General features: G+C 39.0%; 1 protein-coding gene across 2 annotated transcripts in view; it reads left to right on the forward strand.

Moving 5' to 3' along the window:
- Positions 1 to 22,857, forward strand: part of LOC121522647 (neuroligin-4, X-linked-like) — a 59,822-nt gene that overhangs the window by 30,976 nt on the left and 5,989 nt on the right. For both annotated transcript variants that reach the window (XM_041807204.1, XM_041807205.1), the window contains 4 exons: positions 3,667 to 4,117; positions 7,424 to 7,637; positions 8,217 to 8,341; positions 19,173 to 19,782. In XM_041807204.1, coding sequence (XP_041663138.1) covers positions 3,667 to 4,117; positions 7,424 to 7,637; positions 8,217 to 8,341; positions 19,173 to 19,782 — 1,400 coding nt within the window. The remainder of the gene's footprint in view (positions 1 to 3,666; positions 4,118 to 7,423; positions 7,638 to 8,216; positions 8,342 to 19,172; positions 19,783 to 22,857) is intronic.

The raw sequence follows: 22,857 nt of genomic DNA on the forward strand, positions 1-22,857 counted from the left end.
TAAGACAGTTTTATCTGCTGAAGCCCGTCAAGCTAAAAGAGAGTGTAACAGGGGGAAATCCAGGATAAATATCAGTGGAGCATTTGAGAGGTAGAGGGAGCTACGCTTGGCACTCGGGAGAAATACCGATCCAGAGATGGCCGTCTTTCTGTTGAAAAGGTAAAGCATCACTCTGGACCATGAAATACAATGTAGTGTTTTATGCTGTCTAAACCATATGCTACATCACGTTAGCTTGCTTACAAAGATGCTATCCAAACAACGAGAATGTCACGTTGCTCATTTAGTGTTTTCTGGATAATATTTCATCTTTTTCTTGCTTCCTGGCACTGGACTCAACTTACTGAGTTTATGTTTTGATACTTAGTTTGTAAAATTTCTTCAACACATAATGTCAGCTGTCTGATATCCGTGGTCGAGGCTCCATTATCAGAGCTAAGCAACGTTAGCCCTGCTGCTTCTGCTCTAAAACGCGTCCCATTCAATACACATCACACATTACACACGTAAAAAGACAGTTGAATTGGTCAGTGCTGCACGAAGTCGCTAAGTTGTTCATTCATAGGAATGGTCGTGAAAATATCGACCTTTTTTAATAGCCTTTGTGCCATGTTTGCACTAGAGGTTCAAATCTGCTTTATTCATTTTCATTTTTAGTTGGTGGAACTTTAAAGTGTTACTCCACTTACCTCCTCTGTATACACGATGCCGGTAAATCACCTTGGTCTGCGTGTGTATCAGCTGATAAACCGGAGGCTCGTTCATGAGCAAGGAGCGCGCCGTCGTGGACGAGCAACACAGTATTGTTGTAGTTCGCCTAATGGCCGGCGGTGTCGCTACACTGATATTTTTCTAAATTTTGCATAGAGCCCCTTTAAGATGTGACCAAAATTATTATTTACAGAATTTCATTTTATGTTTTCATCCTATTTATTTTATTTTTATTCAAGTGAAAAAAAAAACATTTCTACTACCCCCGGTTATGTTCAAACACGGCTCTGTTGTGTTTTTATGCACTTTTTCATGTGCTTTCATCATGTTGCCAAGTTTTAAAGAGAGAGCATGAATAAAAGGTGCATTTATTTTATCAAATTTTTGGTCTTGTTGAGATGATCTTGTGCAACTTTTTTACAATCACAGTTTTGATGGATACAGCTATGACATCTCCGTAGTTAAAATATGTAGGAAAAAAAAAAGCTTTTCATTTTTCTTGTGTTTTTTTTTTTGCACTTTTGAGGAGTTTAATTTGTTACTATGAACCTATCACATACATTTCAATAAAATCTGTGTTCTAAGGGTTGTATTGATGTATAGCCAATTCATATACTCAAAAAAAAGTCACTACAGCATGTAAAAATGTGGAGATAAGCTGTGGCGGACTTGTTCTATGGTAGGTCATGAAGGGTTAATGAGCAGATTTGAAGCTCAGGAGAAACTCACTGGTGGGAGCTGGTCTGCCGTTGGTTCTGCCTCTTTGCTGTTGTTTTCTTGATGCACGCCACATCCTGCTGATAGGTGATTGGTTGATACAGCTTTAACTACAACCGTACTACACTAAGTACTTAACCCTCTGGTACCCCTTGTGCCAAAAATGCACACTTAGTTGTTATTTAAAAAAAAAAAACAGACAAAAAAACCCTTTTCCTCTTTCACAATTAATATTATCATGTAAAGTATTTTTTGTCCATTTTTACACAATTTTCAAAGTTCTGTCCCAGCCACAACAATCAGCCCAACATAAATAAAGTAAATCTCTCTATAGCGTTAATATCCCTGCTGTGTAAAAGTCCCCATTGAAACCCATTCAAACCACTTCTTTTGATCCGTATGCCATTAAGGCATGAATCATGCATTTCCTGGTTTCTGGGCTTCATTTGAGAGTTGGGGCTTTACATTTGCACCTGGACCATTTTTTAACCCTGTGATGTCACTTCTACCATATATGGGCGAGGGCAGGAAATACATGTTTTTTCCACCAGATTTCAGTGTTACACTGCCCTCTGCTCCCCTTCTCACTTACTCTCTGAGGTTTTGTTTAAGTGCAGATCAGTGTGTGAGTCTGTGAGTGTGTCTGTGCAATAATCAAAAAATAAGTTATCTAGTTTTCATGTAGTAACTTGCAAAAAAATCATTTTTTGTGTATTTTGCATGTAAAAATGCAGTGACATCATCAATGAAACATGGCATTTAAAGGGTTAAAAAAAATAAAATGAAAGAGTATGTGACATTTATGATTAGGGCTGACGTTAAAGGAAAAAAAATATAATTCAATAACAGTAAAACAATTTTAGAAATGTATGATATTTATAACATGATTTAAAGGTGTGTTTTTTTGTGCAAAAGGGTGAAAAACATGAGTATTTTAGAATAATTGCCCCCATAACAAATATTAATGCATTTTAACCAATGATGCTACTAATCAATGACATATGCCAGGCTACAATAATCAAAATATACGTCATTGACTTTCAGTATTGTATCTTTAAAAAAATCAAGTGGTTTTTTTTTCATCAAAAATTGTGTTTGTTTACATTACAAAAATGGCAATTAAAGGGTTAAAAGATATGACAATTATTCAGTATTTAGTATTTTGTTAATGGCACAAGTTGATGAAACAAGGAAAAAATTAAACAATTAAAAATAAACTAAAATAACTTTTTTATTTACAGTAATAACCCCCCTGTGCATTTATGCACACCAGGAGGAAAATGAGGCAGCAGTTTGTAGAGATACCAGAGGGTTACAGTGAAACTCACAAACCCTGTGAACAGATTCTGCATCTGGAGGCAGAAAACATTTCCTAAATGTGTTTGAGCTTTGTTTTTTCTAAATACTGACTGCTGGCACGGCCAACTCTACCCCAGACTGAAACTGAACACAAAAATATGAAGTTGATGTGCCTTGGCTAACAAAAACTAAAGTTTTTTTTTTTTTTTTTTAAGTCAAAATCATTGTCATTTTTCCTCATAAGCCTACAAATAAAAAACTCCACATGCTCTCTAATTAGCAGAGCATTTTAAGCTGTAAGCTAGCATTTTGTAATTTAACAGGCGACTTCTGTGTCAGACTTTCTTGACCGGGGTTGTTTTTGAGATGTGCTCAGAATTTTCCATTAACTTGTTAAAAGACAAAGCCATCAGTGGAGATTTTACTAGAAGAAATCAAATTTCTAGCACAATATTTCTGCATAAATGTTGAATCCAGGATGAATAAGTGAAGGCACTTTTGATGGCCGACTTCAGCGGCTGTTTGATACCTTTCCAGATGTTTCTGTCTTCATTACTGATGAAAATGCTGGAATAAGCCTTTGAATCCTCTGAATAATGCAGCCTGACTCTGACTCACATAGCTACAAGCTGCATTATTAAACTCTTTTAACCCTTGCCTACTTGAACCTGATGCTCTCACCACGACCTGTTTTCCTGCTGAATAATAGATTTTTAGGGACGTTGGTGTTTTTGCTGCTGTTAAAATCCTTGCTCTGCATCTGTTTATGTGTGCACATGTGTTGTGTAACCCTCTAACTGTGCAATCATATGTTTGTGCATTCAGGCGTACGTGTGTGTGCACGTGTGCATCCATAAACGTGCACATGTTGATGCCGCGGTGTGGCAGGATTAATTATACACCCTTATTTGCATTCATGTGTGTGTTCATGTGTGTCAGACCTGTTCCACAGAGCCATCATCCAGAGCGGCAGCGCTTTAGCCAGTTGGGCCGTCAACTACCAGCCCAGCAAGTACGCCCGACAGCTGGGGGAGAGGGTGGGCTGCGGCATCGACGACAGCACCCAACTGGTCGCCTGCCTCCAGGGCCGGAGTTACCGGGAGCTGGTGGAGCAGAACGTAACGCCGGCTAAATATCACACGGCTTTTGCCCCGGTGATTGATGGAGATGTCATCCCGGATGACCCCCAGATTCTGATGGAGCAGGGAGAGTTTCTGAACTACGACGTGATGCTGGGGGTTAATCAGGGCGAGGGCGTGAAGTTTGTGGAGGGCATCGTGGACTCGGAGGACGGTGTCACAGCCGAGGACTTTGACTTTGCTGTGTCAGACTTTGTGGATAGCTTGTATGGATACCCGGAGGGCCGAGACACGCTGAGAGAGAGCATAAGGTGAGTGTGTCCGTAAACGTTTCATCTCTGAACTCCTCGTTTGTCATCTCAGGAGGATTTGGCCTCTATTTTGGTGACTGATACAGGATATCCTGACCAAGACTGCTTCGTTAGTTTGCAGGTTTGTTTCTCAGTCTGAGGAGCAATGAAACTGAAGAATGGAGTTGACTTGATTCTTATTTTCCCTAGGCTGATAGATCTGTTTAATACCATCAGTATAGAAAACAAAATTTCAAATCAGAGCTCCAGATTTTCTAATTATTTCCACCTTAATTTCTACTGTATTCTCCAAACAGCAAAAGCTTAGAGGTACTTTTAAAACTCCTCAGTAGAGATGTGAACCTGTTAGAATCCATAGATTTTTATAAAGAAGTGCTTATGTCAGTTCTTTTGCACATCAGCTGTGCATGAAGGAGCTGTAAATGTTATTGACATTAAAAAGATAAATATCATACAATTAATTTGTGCTAATACTGCAAAATGCTACAACTCAGATAAATTCCAATGACTGGACTTGGGGCCTTTGGTTCAGAGCAGCCTGCAAGACTGCAACAAGCATAAAATATAAAACAAGACCCCAAACAAATACTGAACTAAATCAGTATTTAAGATACACCGCTTTCCAAATGATTATGCAAATGACATTTTTCTCTTATTTTCCTAAATATTAATGCAAATGACAGTCAGAATATTTTTCAAGTCATCAGCCGTTAGAGCATAATTCAAATGGTTTTGAACAAACTTCATAATGATAACCGTTATTTTTAAAAATAAAAACCTCAAAATGCACTGTTCCACATTATTATGCAAAACAGAGTTTTGAAAGATTTTATAGGCTGTAAAGAACTGAAAGTGGTCATTCATTGAATTTACAGCAGTAGGAGGTCATAATTACTGAAATCAAAGCTATTTCAATAAAAACATCTTAGAAAGTTCCATGTTATGAAAGAAAACAGTGTCTGATTCAGAGTTCCTGCAGATAAAGGCATAATGAGGAAGGACAGATTCATCAGATTAAGAGAGCAGTTGTTTATTTGTTTTTTGCTACTTTTCATCAGTTTTTGTGCAATTTTTACCCACTTTTGCCACTTTTTAAATAATTTTTAGGGGAAATTTAAAACCCTTTCCACCATTTTTTCTTCCTGTTTTTCCACTTCTAAACCAGTTATTGCTTCTTTCTGCTTGTTGTTGCCTCTGTTGACCCATTTTTTAACTAGTTTTTCTAACTTTTGATGATTTCTGCCTATATTTAAATCCAGTTTTACCAAATATGTCACCTATATTTGTAACTTTAACCCATTTTGTCACTTTTTTTCCTATTTTTTGTCACTTTTATCTATTTGTTGCCTCTTTTAACCCATTTCGGCTAATTTTAAAATCCCATTTCACCAACACTTCCACCATTTTTTTTGCCATTTTTAACCAATTTTAGCAATTTTTTTACCCATTTTAATTCTGTTTTTAAGAAAAGGGATTTTAATTTTTCAGAAGGCTATGAACTTCGGCATGAATGGATAAAAAAGAGATTTGTTGTTTTGATGGTTATTATTCAGGCTAAAAATAAAGTCTGGAGATCAAATCTTGATTTTACAGAAGACCAGGACTTTGCTGATTCCATGGGCTCCCAGTTTGGCTGGGCCCCAGAAAGCTCTCCCCTTTACCCCCCCCATGGGCGGCCTTGTCTGCAAATGACTACTCTTGAATGGCTGGGTTCAGCCACCGTCAGTTGTAGGGGGTCCGGGTCTCTGGTACCTTTATATTGAAGATCGCCAGCTGAAAGGTTGAGAACCCCTGCCTTATACAACCCAACTTCAAAAATTGCGGAATATCCCTTTAAGTTACAATTGATCTAGTTTTACTTTGTGGACTTTACTAACTAGCTAGCTAGGCTGCTGTTTCTCTGTAGTTATACACCAGGGATGTCAGATTCAGTCACAGCAGGGGCCGAATCCTGAATTTAGGTCTAACCTGAGGGCCTAAACTGTCAACCTCATCTTTACTGCTAATGAATTATTGAGGAAAAAAGTTTAAAAAAAGTTAAAATCATGATTTTTAACAGTTAAAGTACTAAATAAAATTCAAATTCATGAGTTTCAAAGGTCAAAATATGAGATAAAGTTTTAAAAAATCATGAGTTTAAAGGTCAGTATTTGAGATAACATAAAACAGTTTAAAAGGTCAAAAAATTGAATAAAATTAAAAATCATGAGTTTAAAATGTCAAAACATGAGACAAAACACAAAATTATGAGTTTAAAAGGTCAAAAAATTAGATTAAAAAATTAGCAATTTGAGTCGAAAAGCTCAATATCTGGGATTAAAAGTTATAATTAGGAGTTGAAAAGGTCAAGATATGAGAAAAACGATCTGAAGTTTAAAAGGTGAAAATATAAGATAAAATTAAAAATACTGAGTTATAATATAATATAAATATGAGATAAAAATGTACGATTTTTAATCAAAAAGGTTAATATTTGGGATTAAAATTCAAAGTTAGGAGTTAAAAATGTCAAAATGTAAAATAAAATTCTAATTCATGATTTTTAAATGTCTAAATATGACTTAAAAATTAAAATGGTGGGGAGCACAGTGGTTTAAGGCGCTACCCATGTACGTGGGCGGCCCGGGGTCGAATCCGGCCTATGGCCCTTTACCGCATATCTCTCCCCACTCTCTTCCCTGTTTCCAAGTCTATCCACTGTCCTTCCTCTGTCAAATAAAGGCATGAGAAGGCCCAAAAATAAGTAAATAAATAAATTAAAATGGTGAATCTTAATGTCAAAATATGAGATAAAAGTCAAAACCATAACTTTAAGTCATTATTGTGAGACACAAATTACAGAATACAGTGTTACAATGTTACAGTGTCATTCAGCAGACGCTTTTCTCCAACTCGACGTACATTCGAATACAAAATGAAAATACAAGTTTCTTTTCCCACATTCCTGACTTTTTATCAGATCATTCCAACTCTTCCCTCTTTCTTATTCTTATGACTTTAAACGGATCTCTTCAATGGTATGGTTTAGTTTACGCTGTTATACTGGAGGAAATCTGCAGACCTCATACTGGTGGCCCAGTAATAATGAAAATATGGTATGATCGTGGGCCAGGTCTAACTGTACCATGGGCCGGATTTGGCCCCCGGGCCTTGAGTTTGACACCCTGTTATAACTGTAAACAGAGTAATATCTTTGTAAATTGATTATCCTGGCTAATTTGATAGCATTAATATAACAGTCTGGTTGATCGATAAATTGATGATGTGATCAAACGTTGATCAAATGCCTTCTTCCATGTTTTAAAGGTTCATGTACACGGACTGGGCGGACCGCGACAACGCAGAAACACGGCGGAAGACCCTGGTAGCATTATTCACGGACCACCAATGGGTGGCGCCCGCCATCGCCACCGCCGACCTCCATGCTCAGTACGGCTCACCTACCTACTTCTACTCCTTTTACCACCACTGCCAGAGCGATGCCACGCCCCCCTGGGCCGACTCTGCTCATGGCGATGAGGTAAGGCGTCAGAGCAAAGACATTAAACGTGAGGAAAGGAGGGGTTAGACGTGGAGGAGACGAGTGACGGAAAGAAACTTGTGTGCCAGTATTTTTGGTTTGAGATTCTCAGACAGACTGAGGCAACAATAGAGAGTAAAACCTCAACGATCCTTTAAATATTCATCAAATGATTCAGGAGCTCAGGGTCTGGATTATGCTTGAAGTGCTGCTTTAGATTAATTTGTTCAAATTGCTTCATAAGTTAAACCAATTTGTCTTTTCTCATTTCTGTATGTAAAGGGAACACTCTCCTGCTGTAGTGTTCAGCTCAGTGACTGTGTGTGCATACATTTGTAGTTGTGGGGGCGGATTTGAGTCCAGATTATTGGGAATAACCCTCCTAAATGAAGATGAATTTGGTGACCCGGGTTTAGGTTCAGCGCACTGACACATGAGGCGATTTCTGCCTTGACTGTGATGAGGTTAGACTTTGAGATAATTCAGTTAAGCTCCCGGTTAGTGTCAAGAGAATGAATGTAATCTGTTTGCTCTGACAGTAAGCTATCCTAAGGTCGCTCTGCGTCTGTGTGTGTGTAGGTGCCCTACGTCTTCGGCGTGCCCATGGTGGGACCCACTGATCTGTTCAACTGTAACTTCTCCAAGAACGACGTGATGCTGAGCGCCGTGGTCATGACTTACTGGACCAACTTTGCCAAGACTGGGTGAGCTACTAAAGTGAACCTTGGTGTGAGAGGCAGAATTCAGTCCAATAATCCCACTGAGAGAGTTTCATCCCCTCTACTGCCTGACTCTTCTTAGCCAGTGTTGAGAAAGTAAGCCAAGACAAAGCAGCTCTAACATGATTTGGTTCTCTTTATTTCTGCCTTTTTAGACACAGAAATACATTTCTAATTTCTGCTATTAATATCTAATCCCCACCCCCACTCAAACAGCTCTTCAGTGAATTAAAGCCAATCTATTTGGTCACAGCTGAAACAGAAGGGAACAGGCCGCAGTTCTAATTCCTCCTCCTATCTCTGACAATGAAGAGACGCTGTTTTAGGAGTAGATGTTGCTGTTATAGTCGATGGTTTAGCTCAGGATAAGAAATCCTAGACTCACCTAAGGCAGGGGCCCTCAACGTTGGGGTCAGGACCCCAACTGGGGTCGCGAGACACTGAGAGGGGGTCTCCAGATGCTAAGAAATTAAGAACATTTTTGAATTACACTGTTGCCACTTTACACCATTTTTGCCAAATTGTAACCTATTTTTTGAGTTTAACTTAAAACCCATTTTTTTGTCAATTTAAACCCTTTCCACCGCTTTTTTCTGCCTGTTTTTGCCACTTCTAAACTGAGTCTTGCCACTTTCTGCCTATTGTTGGCCCTGTTGACACATTATTGCTACTAATAACTCCTTTTACCACTTTTTCAGCCACATTTCACGATTTGAAAAGCCCATTTTTGCCAATTCTGCCTATTTCTGCCTCAGCTAACCCTTTCTTGCCAGTTTATATCAATTTTCAGCCCATTTCATCAAATGTCCACCTATTTTTGCCACCTTAATGCCATTTTAGCCACTTTTTGGCTGTTGCTACAGTGGGAGGGTTAAGCTTCATCCAATCAATAGTAATCAGTTTCTTTGCAATCCTCAACAAAACATGCAACATTTTTAAATTTGTGTTTTCTTCCCTGAAATATTTGGAGTAGATTTTGTGTCATAGCTATTAATAAATGCTGCAAAATGCAAAATCACCCACTTTTCCATTGAACGTCATGAATAATATCAGATGCAACCAATCATCCAGAGGTTCAGAGATAGATACTCTTACCCCACTATTACCATTTTACCACCACCCTGTTAGATACAGTGGGACGGATGTTGATTTGAAATTCTTATTAAAAATACAGAAAAAGCAATAGCTGTAATAAATGCATGCTCGATACTGTTTAGCTTTAATATACCTCTCTCTCTCTGAGGGATTCTATCCACCTTATTCCTAGCCCCCATGATTCTTTGCATGAAATATGGGCGCGACTTTCGGTCCCTTCTATCTATGGGACTTTGCATTGAATACGAGATGTGAAGCATGATTATTAGAGCAATCTGGACATTAAGATATTTAACTTTCAACTGCTTCACCTCAATCGGGACAATATAATTATTTCTCTGCCCTCTACTAAAGAGTACAAAGTGACGACATTACTTCAGATAAACTAGACTAGCATATTTAGCTAACTTTATTAGCTTCATATCAGTATAGAAATAAACGATCATGTTTTGTTAAATGAGTTTGGACACCACCTTCAGGTAACATTTCTAGGTTGTGGGGTTGCTGAAATCCTTATTCCACCAACTAATCCCTCTTCAAATGTGGGAATTATATTAAATAAAATTATCCATGACTCAATTTGTCAGCTCTTCAGTTTGGTAAATGCCAAGTTTTGAATTAATGATGGAATTAATATTGAAAGAATTACATCCCAAATGCATTTAAACAGTGAACAGCATGTTTTAAACACTGTTGTTAAAGACATACAGTGCTTAACAAATGTATTAGACCACCCTAACCCTAACCAAAGTCAGGTTTCTGCCACAGCTGCCCTAAATTAACAATATTGGTAATTACCAAAATCATTTTTGATGTTTCTGCAATGGTTAATACACCAATATGTAGAAGCTCTTTAACCCAAATGATATTTTTAATGCTAAAATAGAATTATTATTGTTATCCATGAATTTTCAAATTTACTGATTTACAAAAAAACTGAAAAAATTGTAAAACACATTAATATTTCTTGATTAATATGTAAAATTATAGTTATTTACTGTCATTCCTGAAGAGAAAAATGAGTTTTAGTGCTTGAATGTTATGCTTGATTCATTTCTGACTTAGAGAAGCCCAGTGAGCCGGCTCACATTTGGGTGAATTCAGTTTGAAATTCCTCATTCCTGTTCAAAATGGTAAAACGTGGAGAGCTGACTGAAAATGAAAGAGTCCACATTAAAGCCCTTCATGATGCTGGATGGTCTCTGAGACAGATATGACAGGTGGGCTAATACATTTGTTAAGCTCTGTATATTTAACTTTGTCACATGATTAGTACCACAACCGAAGCAACAGGTACTGAGCATTACAGAAAATACTATTTAAACATTCAGCTCATTTAACTTTATTGCGTTAACAAAAATGAAGCAGTATTTAGATAGATAGATAGATAGACAGATAGATTGATAGAAATTTATTTTGAATATGTAAAACAGAGTGCAGAGTGGTCATACAAAAAAAAACAATGCTCATGCTAGAATTGCAGCAAATATTTATTTATTTCAGAACAACCACTGTTGACGCTAAATCACGTTAGTAATCCCTTGGAAGAATCATGTTTTGCTTTTATTGCTACTGTACGGGAAGTTCTAACCACATTTACAGCTATAGACCCCCCAGGAATAATGTAGTGTCCACCTTATTTACTTACAGCTTACAAAACAAACAATATGAACATTGAAATGTGAACCTATACATGTTTAGAAGAATCAGCAGTCATTTTTTGAGTCTAGGACTCTGGGTGTGCAAAACACAGTGCAAAAGATAACTATATACATAGGCCACAGTTAGTGCAAATAAAGGTGGAAAAATGCATTCTCAACATTCTCAGTAACATATTGTTATTGCACATGACAGACACACACAAATGCCACTATCCAACGCTATTTTTGAAAACTGACCACCACTCTCACTCGCTCTCCTTTTACTCTCTTCCTTCACTCTCCTTTCTCACTCGTCTTCTGCCAAAGCTACCATCTTCGCGGTGATGTTCGATATTACCGTAATATATATACCACACATCATATATTGGCGGAAAGCACAGATTCTCAGCTCTCTGTCAGCGTTGGAATTTTTTAGATTGAGCAAACTTTCGAGGAGTTAAAGTGTTGAGAATCTGTGTAGCTGTCTCACGATACTTCTGGTGTTTTGCTGTGAATGCCCACGTCACATGGTTGTGAGTACCATAATGATCCATATATGTGTGCATGTCCACAATTCTCAGCTTTCCAACGGTGTTGGAATTTTTCTGCTCGGACAAACTTTGACAGAGTTATGGGTAATAATACTCTGGACATTTAAAACACAGCGCCGGTGCCGGCTCAGTAGGTAAAGGGTTAAATTACATGCAATTATGTACTTCCACCTTAGCACTGGAAGATTCCCCCATATTCAGATTTACTGTAGCGGCCCCAGGAATAAGGTGGATAGAAATAAATCTGTTGTAAAAAGTGAAAGTATATTTTTTTTCAGGGATTTCCTCTGAGATATTTATTTAGAAGTGGCTCACACTTAGATTTACTGATGTGTAGAGGAAGACGTTTGAGTTTGAGAGGAGCTAGAATAATAAGCTGTCAGGCGATAACTGTATGTTCTTATTATGTCTCCTCCTTAGAATGCTGCTGGTGTCTGACAGAAGACAGTGCTTCAGAAACAATCAGGATAAAGGACTGCAGACTCATTTTGGCACACAGGTTCTCTGTCATGACAATATCTCTACAAAGCTTTTGTTCCACGGACGCTGGCAGAGAACATTACAGATGCTCCGCTCTTGAAAAAGTCCTTGAGGAAAGACGAGCTAATGTCCTAAAAGAGGGACGAATGATTGGCTAGTCATCTGACCAATCTTCTTTTCCTGTGCTCTCATTTAGCCCAAACTGGTGCAGTGAGATAGAGAGCTTATTCAATATGTTAAATCAAAATTAAAACGATCTGCCAGCAGCTCAAAAAGCTTTTATAGATCCAATTTATTAATTGAAAGTGAAATGACGTGCCAGGAGGAAAGAAAACTACAGTTGTTGTAGCGAGGATCCGCATTAAAAGTTAAAAAAGCTGACAGTCCTCCCTGATAAGAGTACCTTTTATCTGTCCACTGTGACATGATATACAAGATAAAAGTAATTGTTGAGGATGGACCCTCTGTTTGCAGCGCTCGAAGAGAGTAATTACCCGTAATTAATCCAATCGAGGCTCACTCCACTGAGACCTCTTCAGATTTACACAGACATCTGTAGTCTAGACCTTGATCTAAATCACCAGCGAGCCTCGCTATCTCACAACATCCAGAATTAGGACGCTGCTCTCACATATTTAGAGTGTGGCAGTGAAAAAACGCTCTTTCACTGCTAGCAGCGCCAAGGATTTGGGATTGGGGGATCTATTGGGAGGCTGGATTGTTTGTAGCAGGTGCTAATGATTTTTGGAAAAACAAGCACTAACAATTCATTACTGAAGCACAAGCACACTTAATTCCCTACATTAAGAATGAACAATTGCATACAAAGCTATAGAACAATCACAAGCCATAGCCTTTATTCACGGTTACAGGATAAAGCCTCAGCGGATGTCTGATCAGCTTTGACTAAACTGTGGCTCATGTTGTGTTCTAATGGCTTCAATTAAAGCAGATTCATGAAATGTTGCTGTGTGAAGTAAAACACCTGCAGCTAGCTAGCCACAGCCTGCTGTGCTAATGTTGCTGCTAAAATGAGAGAGAAGTTACAAAAAAATTAGTATTAGGTGGCAAAAAATGGTCCAGAAGTGGCAAAAACATGACAAAAGTGACTAAAATGGGCACAAAGCAGTCAAGAGTGGAAAAAATGGGCAAAAAATGGGCAAAAAGAAGAGGCAAAAATGGGGAAAAAATAGGAAAAAGGGGTATTCAATGGCAAAGGGAAGCTTTAATGGGCAAAAAGTGGCAAAAGAATATTGAGAAAAGGCAAAAATTGGAAAAAAGTGGCAAAAAAAATGGGCAAAAAGTAGGAAAAAAGTGATATTTAGTGACAAAATGCTTAAACACGCCCAAATGCTTAATTGGGTGAAAAGTGGCAAAAATGGTAAAAAAACAAAAAAGGTCAAAAAAGTTTCCCTTTTCAAGGTTTCCTGGGGGAATAATATTAAAGATTAAGACATAAAAGAGCCACATGTGGGTCCAGAGCCACATGTTGAGTATCACTGCTGTAAATATTTTTCATCTCCAAATTGCCTTCCCTTGCTGTTGTTGTGAGCACCCGTGTTTTTAAGGAATTACACTTCATCATAAATCCGTTTCTCCAGAGAAGACTCCTCAAATAGGGAAGGAAAGATTCCTGTGTTCACTTCTATTATCACTGAGTTCTTTCTGTGAAGGATCATTTCACGGCGCTGAGCGCCTCAGATGGCGATGGAACTGTGCGACAGTGGTATGGTTTTCCCCGATCTATGTTCTGTAAGCCTCCGTGCAGGCATGTGAATGCTCAGCTGCTCTGTGTCTTTGCATGCCGGTGGGTCTTTTTTCTGTGCACTTCATAAGATGCTGATTGACAAGCGAGCACATAGTGTGTAACTGGCGAGTCTGTTTCAATGAGCCGCCGTTTCATTTACGTCATTTTTGCTGCCGGCAAAAATAAACGGATAATTCAGCAAATAGATGCCTGCCTGTATGCGTGAAAGACGTGATATTTGAGTTGATTTTCACTACAGAACACCACACGTTCAGCTCCAATGAAGATACCTGACAGTTTTATGTTTGCCAGAGGCGTTCAGTCCTACGGGAGTTTGGGTGCATTTATTGAGGAATAGAAACCAAACACAAATCAATGAGCTGAATCTCCTTTGAGATGCATTTACAAGAAAATAAAACGTGTTTTTGTCTTCAACATTTTCACTGTCTCTGATTGATTAGGTGAAAAGGGCCAGCAGGAAACCATCCGTTTTCTGGGAAACTTATCACTGGGGCAAGTGCTGAGTTCCTCAATAAATGATGGATTGATGGAAAAGCCCTGTGACCTTTCTCTGCTGTACAAATGCTTCCACTGCTCTGAACAAGTCTGTGCCTGCAGGCTTTATTAAAGCTTTGTCATCAGAGGCATGGGACCAAAAAAAGCAAGAATCAGCAACTCCAGAAAAAAGTGGACATCTCTGTCTTAGAGCTTCCTTCTTTGAGCAAGTGTGTGTGAATGACTGAACAGGAAGTGGATGTAGGTTAGTGGCTGGGTCTTAATCCAGTTTAGCTAGCAGCATGTGACTGTGTCTCAATGGTTAGTACTGTATGGTACTTCTGTTGTCATTGTGTGAATGCTCTCCATAATGACAAAGTCTTTTTTAGTACAAAACTACACACTTTGCTTGGTTGGGGAATTTCCTCTCTATCTCAGTCAGGTTGGATGGGAACTGGACGGACACTTTCAGGTCTCTGTGGAGTTGTTTGATAGGGTTCAAGCCAGGGCTGGGACTGGGCCTCTCTAGGCTGTGGTCTTATGGTCATTGTCATGTTGGAAGGGGAACCTTTGCCCCAGTCTGAGGTCCTGAGCCCTGCTGAACAAGTTTTAATTAGGGATATCGTTGTACTTTGCTGTACTTTGCTCCATTCACCTTTCCCTAAACCCTTACTAGTCTCCCAATCCTTGCTGCTGAAAAACACCCCCACAGCATGACGCTGCCACCGCTATGCTTCATTGTTGGGATGGTATTAGGCCGGAGATGAGCAGTGCCAGGTTTCCTCGAGACATGATATTTAGAACTGAGGCCACACAGTTAAATCTTGATTTCATCAGAATCTTGTTTCTCACAGTCTGAGAGTCCTTCAGGTGCTTTTTTTTTATACAAACTCCAAGCAGGATTCATGTGTTTTTAAAGTGGATAGCCTTCTGTCTAAGCACTCTGCCATATAGCCTAGATCAGTGGAGGGCTGTAGGGATGGTTGTCCTTTTGGAACTTTGTCCACACAGGATCTCTGGAGCTCAGTCAGGGTGACCATCAGGTTCTTGGCCTCCTCTCTTAGGGTGCTTTTACACTAGGGGCACCAGGCCCGGGCCCACTTGGGGAGGTGGTCTGGGGCATGATTCAAGTGGACTCTGGCACAGTTCGGATGAGATGTGAATGCAACTGCGCTTGGATACGGGACAGAGCGTCGTATCAGCTTTATGTTGCACCGTAAAAACTAAACTTCTTTCACAAGCACGGCAATATATTCACAGTTTTCCTCAATAAAAAGCGGAAATCATCAGAATCCAGTCAATAAACGGTCTGTTATGACTCACCTTACAGATGAACACAAGTTGGAGTCAGTGAGAGGAGGTGCAAAGGCAATAAAAGTCTCCTGTCACCTCAAAAACCGCTGTATCTGAGCAGCACGAGCCCATTTAATCCTCTGAGCTGTAGTAGATGTGCAGATACGAAGAGCGAAGTTGCTGGCGTTTTAACAAGTGATTTTAATCATCCATGGCTGCTGGATGGACTTTTTGCCGGGTCAAAACAAAAGCAGTCTTCGCTCAGGTCATGACCCCAGTGGTTGCCATGGTAGCTTCTTCTTCTTTCTCCTCCTTTGCGGGGTTGTAAACCAGCTACGTGCATACAGCCACCTGCTGTTTCAGACCGATTAAATATGCAAGTGCGCCTGGGCACAGTTCGATATTGCTAGGGTGAAAGCAAGCCGGGGGGGAGGGAAGGAATTGCGCCGCGGCGTGGTTCGAAACAACTGGACCTAATGTGAAAGCACGCTTACTAAGGCCCTTCTCCCTTGATTGCTCAGTTTGGCTTAGAAACCAGCTTTAGAAGAGTCCTGGCTGTGCCAAACGTCTTCTGTTTGAGAATTGATTGATTTTTGGTAGTCTTCCCCAGATCTGTACCTGTCAACAATCCTGTCTCTGCAGCTCCTTTGACCTGTGAGGCCTTCTATAGAGAGGTGAATCATGTCCAATCAGGTGAATTCAGCACAGGTGGACTCTAGTCAAGGTGTAGAAACATCTCAGCACAGATTGAGAGAAACTGGAGGAACTTGAGCCACATTTCAAGTGTCCTTATGCCACTATGATATTCTAGTTTTTTCTTTTAAATTAACTTTGTAAAAATGCATAAATGTGTTTTTCATGTTAAGACATGATAACATATCCATGCTAGGCATATTCAGGATTGGAACAACCACACGTCAGCTTACTACTGCCTCTGGAGATAGAGTGCTCTGAGACTCAGTTACTGGAAACACTAAAACACGAGTACAGGAAGACATTAAGGGACGATTGAAAGTAAAACCATCCTGAAAACATTATCAGACAACAGCAGTGAGGAACAAAGAGCTTCCCACTGAGTCATTAGTGAAATGTAGATGTAGAATGACTAAAGTGATTTAGCCTTGGGTGAGCTGAATCTCCTGCCATAGGGTGGGAGCTCAGATTCAGCATGGAGAGGATGGCTGAGGGCAGTGTCTGACGCCTCAGATGTTCTTCTCTTTTAAAAGGTTTGAAACAGGCGAGGTAATTAATGCCAGTGATCTCTCCACTATCTTAACAATGTGCTGTGACTTGTCTTTGTCTCTGTAATGACGGGCTACTAAACAAGGTGATAATAGCAAAGATGATGGGACAGAGTAAAAAAGCATCATTAATATGCTGCACATCCACACACGAGGAGTCTCTGCTGTGCATTTGTGTGAGCTCCATCTGTATGAGCCTGATGTCTATGACAGCACTCTGGTACTGATGACACGGAGCTCAGCGGAGTCAGTGGCTTCTGTAAAATCTATACACTTTCTTGGTTTAACTGAGGTCGGAATAAAAAAGGAGTTGTTACACCGTTGGATAAAAACATCCACCGTGGGGCAGCTGCTAAGACCTCTCCTGAAACAATGAAACAAAGGTCAAATAGAAATCATTCGTGTTTGTTGTCCACATCAGGATAGATATCTGGTAGAGGGGAGGGCTTTCAGGGGTCCAGTCAAATCAAGGGCCCATAGAGGTCTGCAAAATCACGAGCCAGTGTAAAGTTAGGCTGTGATAGCTGTCAGCCCTACACATGGAAATGTCTGTGTCTGAGTAAGTAAGTCAGTAAGTAACTGAGTGAGCGAGTGATGCTTTTGTATGAGCCATATAATTCAGAGTTGTGTTTGCTTGAACTGAATGCTGCCAGTGATGGCTGCCACCACTGTGTTAACTAGAGCCATACATACACAGTTGTGCTATGGGCGGGGTTTACTTGTGCTGAAAGCCCTCTAATGGCTGCCTCCACTGCTCTAAATACTCAGATATAGCTTTAGCCTCAGTTTCACCAGAACCGGTGACAAAGAAGAAAAACAACCCTATAAGCTTTTCATGCAACCAACATGCAGCAAACACACGTCTGGTACGAATACCGTTATGGCAGCAACAGCTGCAAGCAGAAAAACCGTTTAAAAAACCACAGCGAAGATCACTGGGGAACTGTGACGTCACACAGACCAAAACATGGCGGCCTCCTGGTGAGTTTATGAGCTCAAATTTACTCAAAATGCAGATATGTGGGGTATTTAGTGAGTTTTTTAGTTCAGTTTTTACAGTTTTAGTTCAATTTGTCTGATCATGCTTTTAAGAGGAGAGACAGAGAGAGAGGACAGCATGTAGCTGTACTTTTAAGAAGTCACAATAAATTTGGCTCAAAAAAACAACAATGACAAAAATCACTCTGCCAGTCAGGCATTTCAACAGACATCCCAGATAGTTGTGGTCAGCCATATACACTGGTTTTTACCTATTCTTGTTCCTGAATAAAACCACTCTTATTAAAGCAACACAATGTACTGATGTATTTATGCTGGATTACAATAAAGCCTTTTTTATATATATGCCCCTTTTCTTCAAACTGAAACATCTTTTATTGTTAGTTTTAACTGTGTGGATGGACACACTGAAGGAAATCTGTCAGACTGCAGAGGTAGACCAATACATGCAAAAATGTCAGAATGCCTGAAAATAAAGTTGAGGAAACTGGCAAAGATTTTATGGAAAACAATCAGATAGTTGTGAAAAAAGGCAAAAACTGATGGAAAGTGGCAAATATGATTTAAAAGAGGGAAAAATGTTTAAAAAAAAAGGCAAGAATGAGTGACAAAATTGGTTAAATGTGGGTTAAAAGTGTCAAAAACAAATGGACGTAATGGTGAAAATGGGTTAATGTAGGGATGGGGATTGAAATTACAGACCCGGTTCTGTATTTTTCAAATACCTGAAAATTAATAATGTTGATTGTTGATGTGGTTGAGGTGTGTAGTTATTAATAAATCTTTTGTTTCACTTTGCATCCGCTTTATTTCCTCATGTGAATCAGTGAAAGTTCACCTTTAGCAGAAACTTTACATCCTGCATGAGCAGCAAAGAAAGTTTGAATTTGAAGTTCTCTTTATGTTTTTAATGAAAATGTAGATCACAGGAGAGAAAACAAAATCATCCAAGATATAACACAAAAAGGTTAATTTACTTCTGGAGATTCTCTTTTATGGCGCTTTACTAAGTCCTCTGTTGGACCGTTAATTATCAGGATGCTCTTACTCACTTTAATACATGTTTAAAATCCTGTTTCCAGGTTTTTGTGTCCTTTTTAGAGTACACTGTAGAACAACAGGTTCTGAGGGGATAAAAAGCTACGTCTCCCCAAACACAAATAATTAATCCCTTCTTTTTGCTTCATATGAATTATAAAAAGACTCAAATCTTACATAACCATCACAACCAGCCTCCATTTAAATAACTAACTTGCTGCGTTTTTCTCTCTCCAGTGACCCAAACCAGCCGGTGCCTCAAGATACAAAGTTCATCCACACCAAGCCCAACCGCTTCGAGGAAGTGGCGTGGTCGAAGTACACGCCCAAAGAGCAGCTGTACCTCCACATTGGCCTGAAGCCCCGAGTCCGAGATCACTACCGTGCCACCAAAATCTCCTTCTGGCTCCAGCTGGTCCCTCACCTACATCATGTCAATGAACTCCTGCAATCAGTGTCCTCCTTCACGCATAGTCCCTCGCCACAGGATGACACGCCGTACTCTTACACCAAGCGTTTATCCAAAGGTTGGCCGCCCAGCAGCACACGCCATCCCAGTTCACAAGGAGGCACCCCGCAGCCGCCGGAGTCAGCTTTGGGCCAAGGTGGAGGGGAGGAGGGGGTCCGCGTTCCCAATGAGGACTACTCGACAGAACTGTCGGTGACGATCGCCGTGGGGGCGTCGCTGTTGTTTCTAAACATCCTGGCTTTTGCAGCGCTGCTTTACAAAAAGGATAAGAGGCGTTTGGAGCACCGTCGGCCACGGCCACTTCCTCCACCCAGACGAGATATCACAGCTGCTGACGTGGCTGCCCACCTGCAGGGGGAGGGGCTGATGTCCTTACAGGTGTGTGCTAGTTGTTCATTATGCATGCGCGTGCAATTCACGCCTCTCGGTTGTTAAAGTTCCTGTGTGGAATTAAGAATCTAGAGAACAGAAGACTCGCCTATTTTACTGCAAGCCAGACAGAAAATCCATAAATAGAGAGAAATTTTTACCTCTTTTGGAAGATAAGTGTGTCCACATTGAAAGAGTGTGTCACAGGTTAAAGGATGATTACACTTCCAGCTTGTTCTTTTCAAAGTAAAAGCCCAGTTCAGCACTTATGTGGAGAAACTTACCTTGTTTGTTCAGAATGCTTTTATTCTGAAACTTTCGCTGCTCAGTTTTACTCTGATTTGTCATTTAGGGAGAATTATTAAGGTGAAAACTATGATGAAATATGGGGCAGCCAACATGCAGCACATGTCCGTCTGCTTTGAAGGCTGCAGCTGGCTCACTACACACAGCCAAGTAGCAAACATGCATCCAGTCTGAAAGCACTGTAAATGTTTCTGATAGCACTGGAGAATAGCTGCTTCAGTGCTCATGTCAATGTAGAAATTTTGACTTGCTGTGGCAATGTGAGAGGGAACTATTCTGAATATGTTTAGCAGTGTAGCCGTGTTCAGTTCGTTGGTATTTTGCTAACAAATTCTCTGAAGGCAGCAGACTCAAAAGCTGATGTCGGAGGCATGCTGCCAACAGAAATCAGTCTACTGAGTCCTGTTTAAGGATGATGGAGCTGGTTGTGATTTAAAGTCTTGTCTATTTAGCCGGAGATGATCCTGTTTGGTCTCCTGAGTTAACTTGAGCTGTTCCTTAGCCACTGATGTAGCAGTTCTGGGTTCTGGCAGTTAGTTAGTAGAGCTGTTGTTTGACCAGGTCATTGGTTCGTTACAGTGTCAAATTTAGCAGCTTTTTTAACTTTAGTTTTAGTCTTCAAATGAAATGCATTTTAGTTTTAGTCACATTTTAGTCTTTACTTTTAGTCCAAGCATTTATTCTCTTACTTAAATCTGGTACCAAATCATGGTAGTGTGTTCTCTGCCAAACCTGGGGTCCCTGCTTTCTACAGCTGAGAGGCAGAATAGATACAGATGCATTGTTTTTGACAGATTTACCCACAGTGGAGAAATATCATGAATTTAGAGTGTTCAACTAAAACTACATTACATTTAAGGCTAGTTTTAGTCATCACAGATCTATTTTTGTTAGTCTCAGTCTAGTTTTAGTCATCACAGATCTTTTTTTGTTAGTCTCAGTCTAGTTTTAGTCATCACAGATCTATTTTTGTTAGTCTCAGTCTAGTTTTAGTCATCACAGATCTATTTTTGTTAGTTTTAGTCTAGTTTTAGTCATCACAGATCTATTTTTGTTAGTCTCAGTCTAGTTTTAGTCATCACAGATCTATTTTTGTTAGTCTCAGTCTAGTTTTAGTCATCACAGATCTATTTTTGTTAGTTTTAGTCTAGTTTTAGTCATCACAGATCTATTTTTGTTAGTCTCAGTCTAGTTTTAGTCATCACAGATCTATTTTTGTTAGTCTCAGTCTAGTTTTAGTCATCACAGATCTATTTTTGTTAGTTTTAGTCTAGTTTTAGTCATCACAGATCTATTTTTGTTAGTCTCAGTCTAGTTTTAGTCATCACAGATCTATTTTTGTTAGTTTTAGTCTAGTTTTAGTCATCACAGATCTATTTTTGTTAGTCTCAGTCTAGTTTTAGTCATCACAGATCTATTTTTGTTAGTTTTAGTCTAGTTTTAGTCATCACAGATCTATTTTTGTTAGTCTCAGTCTAGTTTTAGTCATCACAGATCTATTTTTGTTAGTCTCAGTCTAGTTTTAGTCATCACAGATCTATTTTTGTTAGTCTCAGTCTACTTTTAGTCATCACAGATCTATTTTTGTTAGTCTCAGTCTAGTTTTAGTCATCACAGATCTATTTTTGTTAGTCTCAGTCTAGTTTTAGTCATCACAGATCTATTTTTGTTAGTCTCAGTCTACTTTTAGTCATCACAGATCTATTTTTGTTAGTCTCAGTCTAGTTTTAGTCATCACAGATCTATTTTTGTTAGTCTCAGTCTAGTTTTAGTCATCACAGATCTATTTTTGTTAGTTTTAGTCTAGTTTTAGTCATCACAGATCTATTTTTGTTAGTCTCAGTCTAGTTTTAGTCATCACAGATCTATTTTTGTTAGTCTCAGTCTAGTTTTAGTCATCACAGATCTATTTTTGTTAGTTTTAGTCTAGTTTTAGTCATCACAGATCTATTTTTGTTAGTCTCAGTCTAGTTTTAGTCATCACAGATCTATTTTTGTTAGTCTCAGTCTAGTTTTAGTCATCACAGATCTATTTTTGTTAGTTTTAGTCTAGTTTTAGTCATCACAGATCTATTTTTGTTAGTCTCAGTCTAGTTTTAGTCATCACAGATCTATTTTTGTTAGTCTCAGTCTAGTTTTAGTCATCACAGATCTATTTTTGTTAGTCTCAGTCTAGTTTTAGTCATCACAGATCTATTTTTGTTAGTCTCAGTCTAGTTTTAGTCATCACAGATCTATTTTTGTTAGTCTCAGTCTAGTTTTAGTCATCACAGATCTATTTTTGTTAGTTTTAGTCTAGTTTTAGTCATCACAGATCTATTTTTGTTAGTCTCAGTCTAGTTTTAGTCATCACAGATCTATTTTTGTTAGTTTTAGTCTAGTTTTAGTCATCACAGATCTATTTTTGTTAGTTTTAGTCTAGTTTTAGTCGTCACAGATCTATTTTTGTTAGTTTTAGTCTAGTTTTAGTCATCACAGATCTATTTTTGTTAGTTTTAGTCTAGTTTTAGTCATCACAGATCTATTTTTGTTAGTTTTAGTCTAGTTTTTGTCATGGAAAAAAAGGCTGTCGTCAAATAGTTTGTCATATTTTTAGTCGACAAAATGAACACTGCTATTTACAAATACCCAAGCTCAGTATTTCAAAGTTTTAAATAATAATACATTTATAAGAATAAAATAGAAATTTCCTTCTTTCAAAAATGAAATTTTGACATTATTAACTAAAACATTTAAAGTTTGTAAAGTCATAAATTCCCTTCATTATTTAAAGATAGA

Source organism: Cheilinus undulatus, linkage group 15 (genome assembly GCF_018320785.1).
Source record: "Cheilinus undulatus linkage group 15, ASM1832078v1, whole genome shotgun sequence".
Lineage (NCBI taxonomy): Eukaryota > Metazoa > Chordata > Actinopteri > Labriformes > Labridae > Cheilinus > Cheilinus undulatus.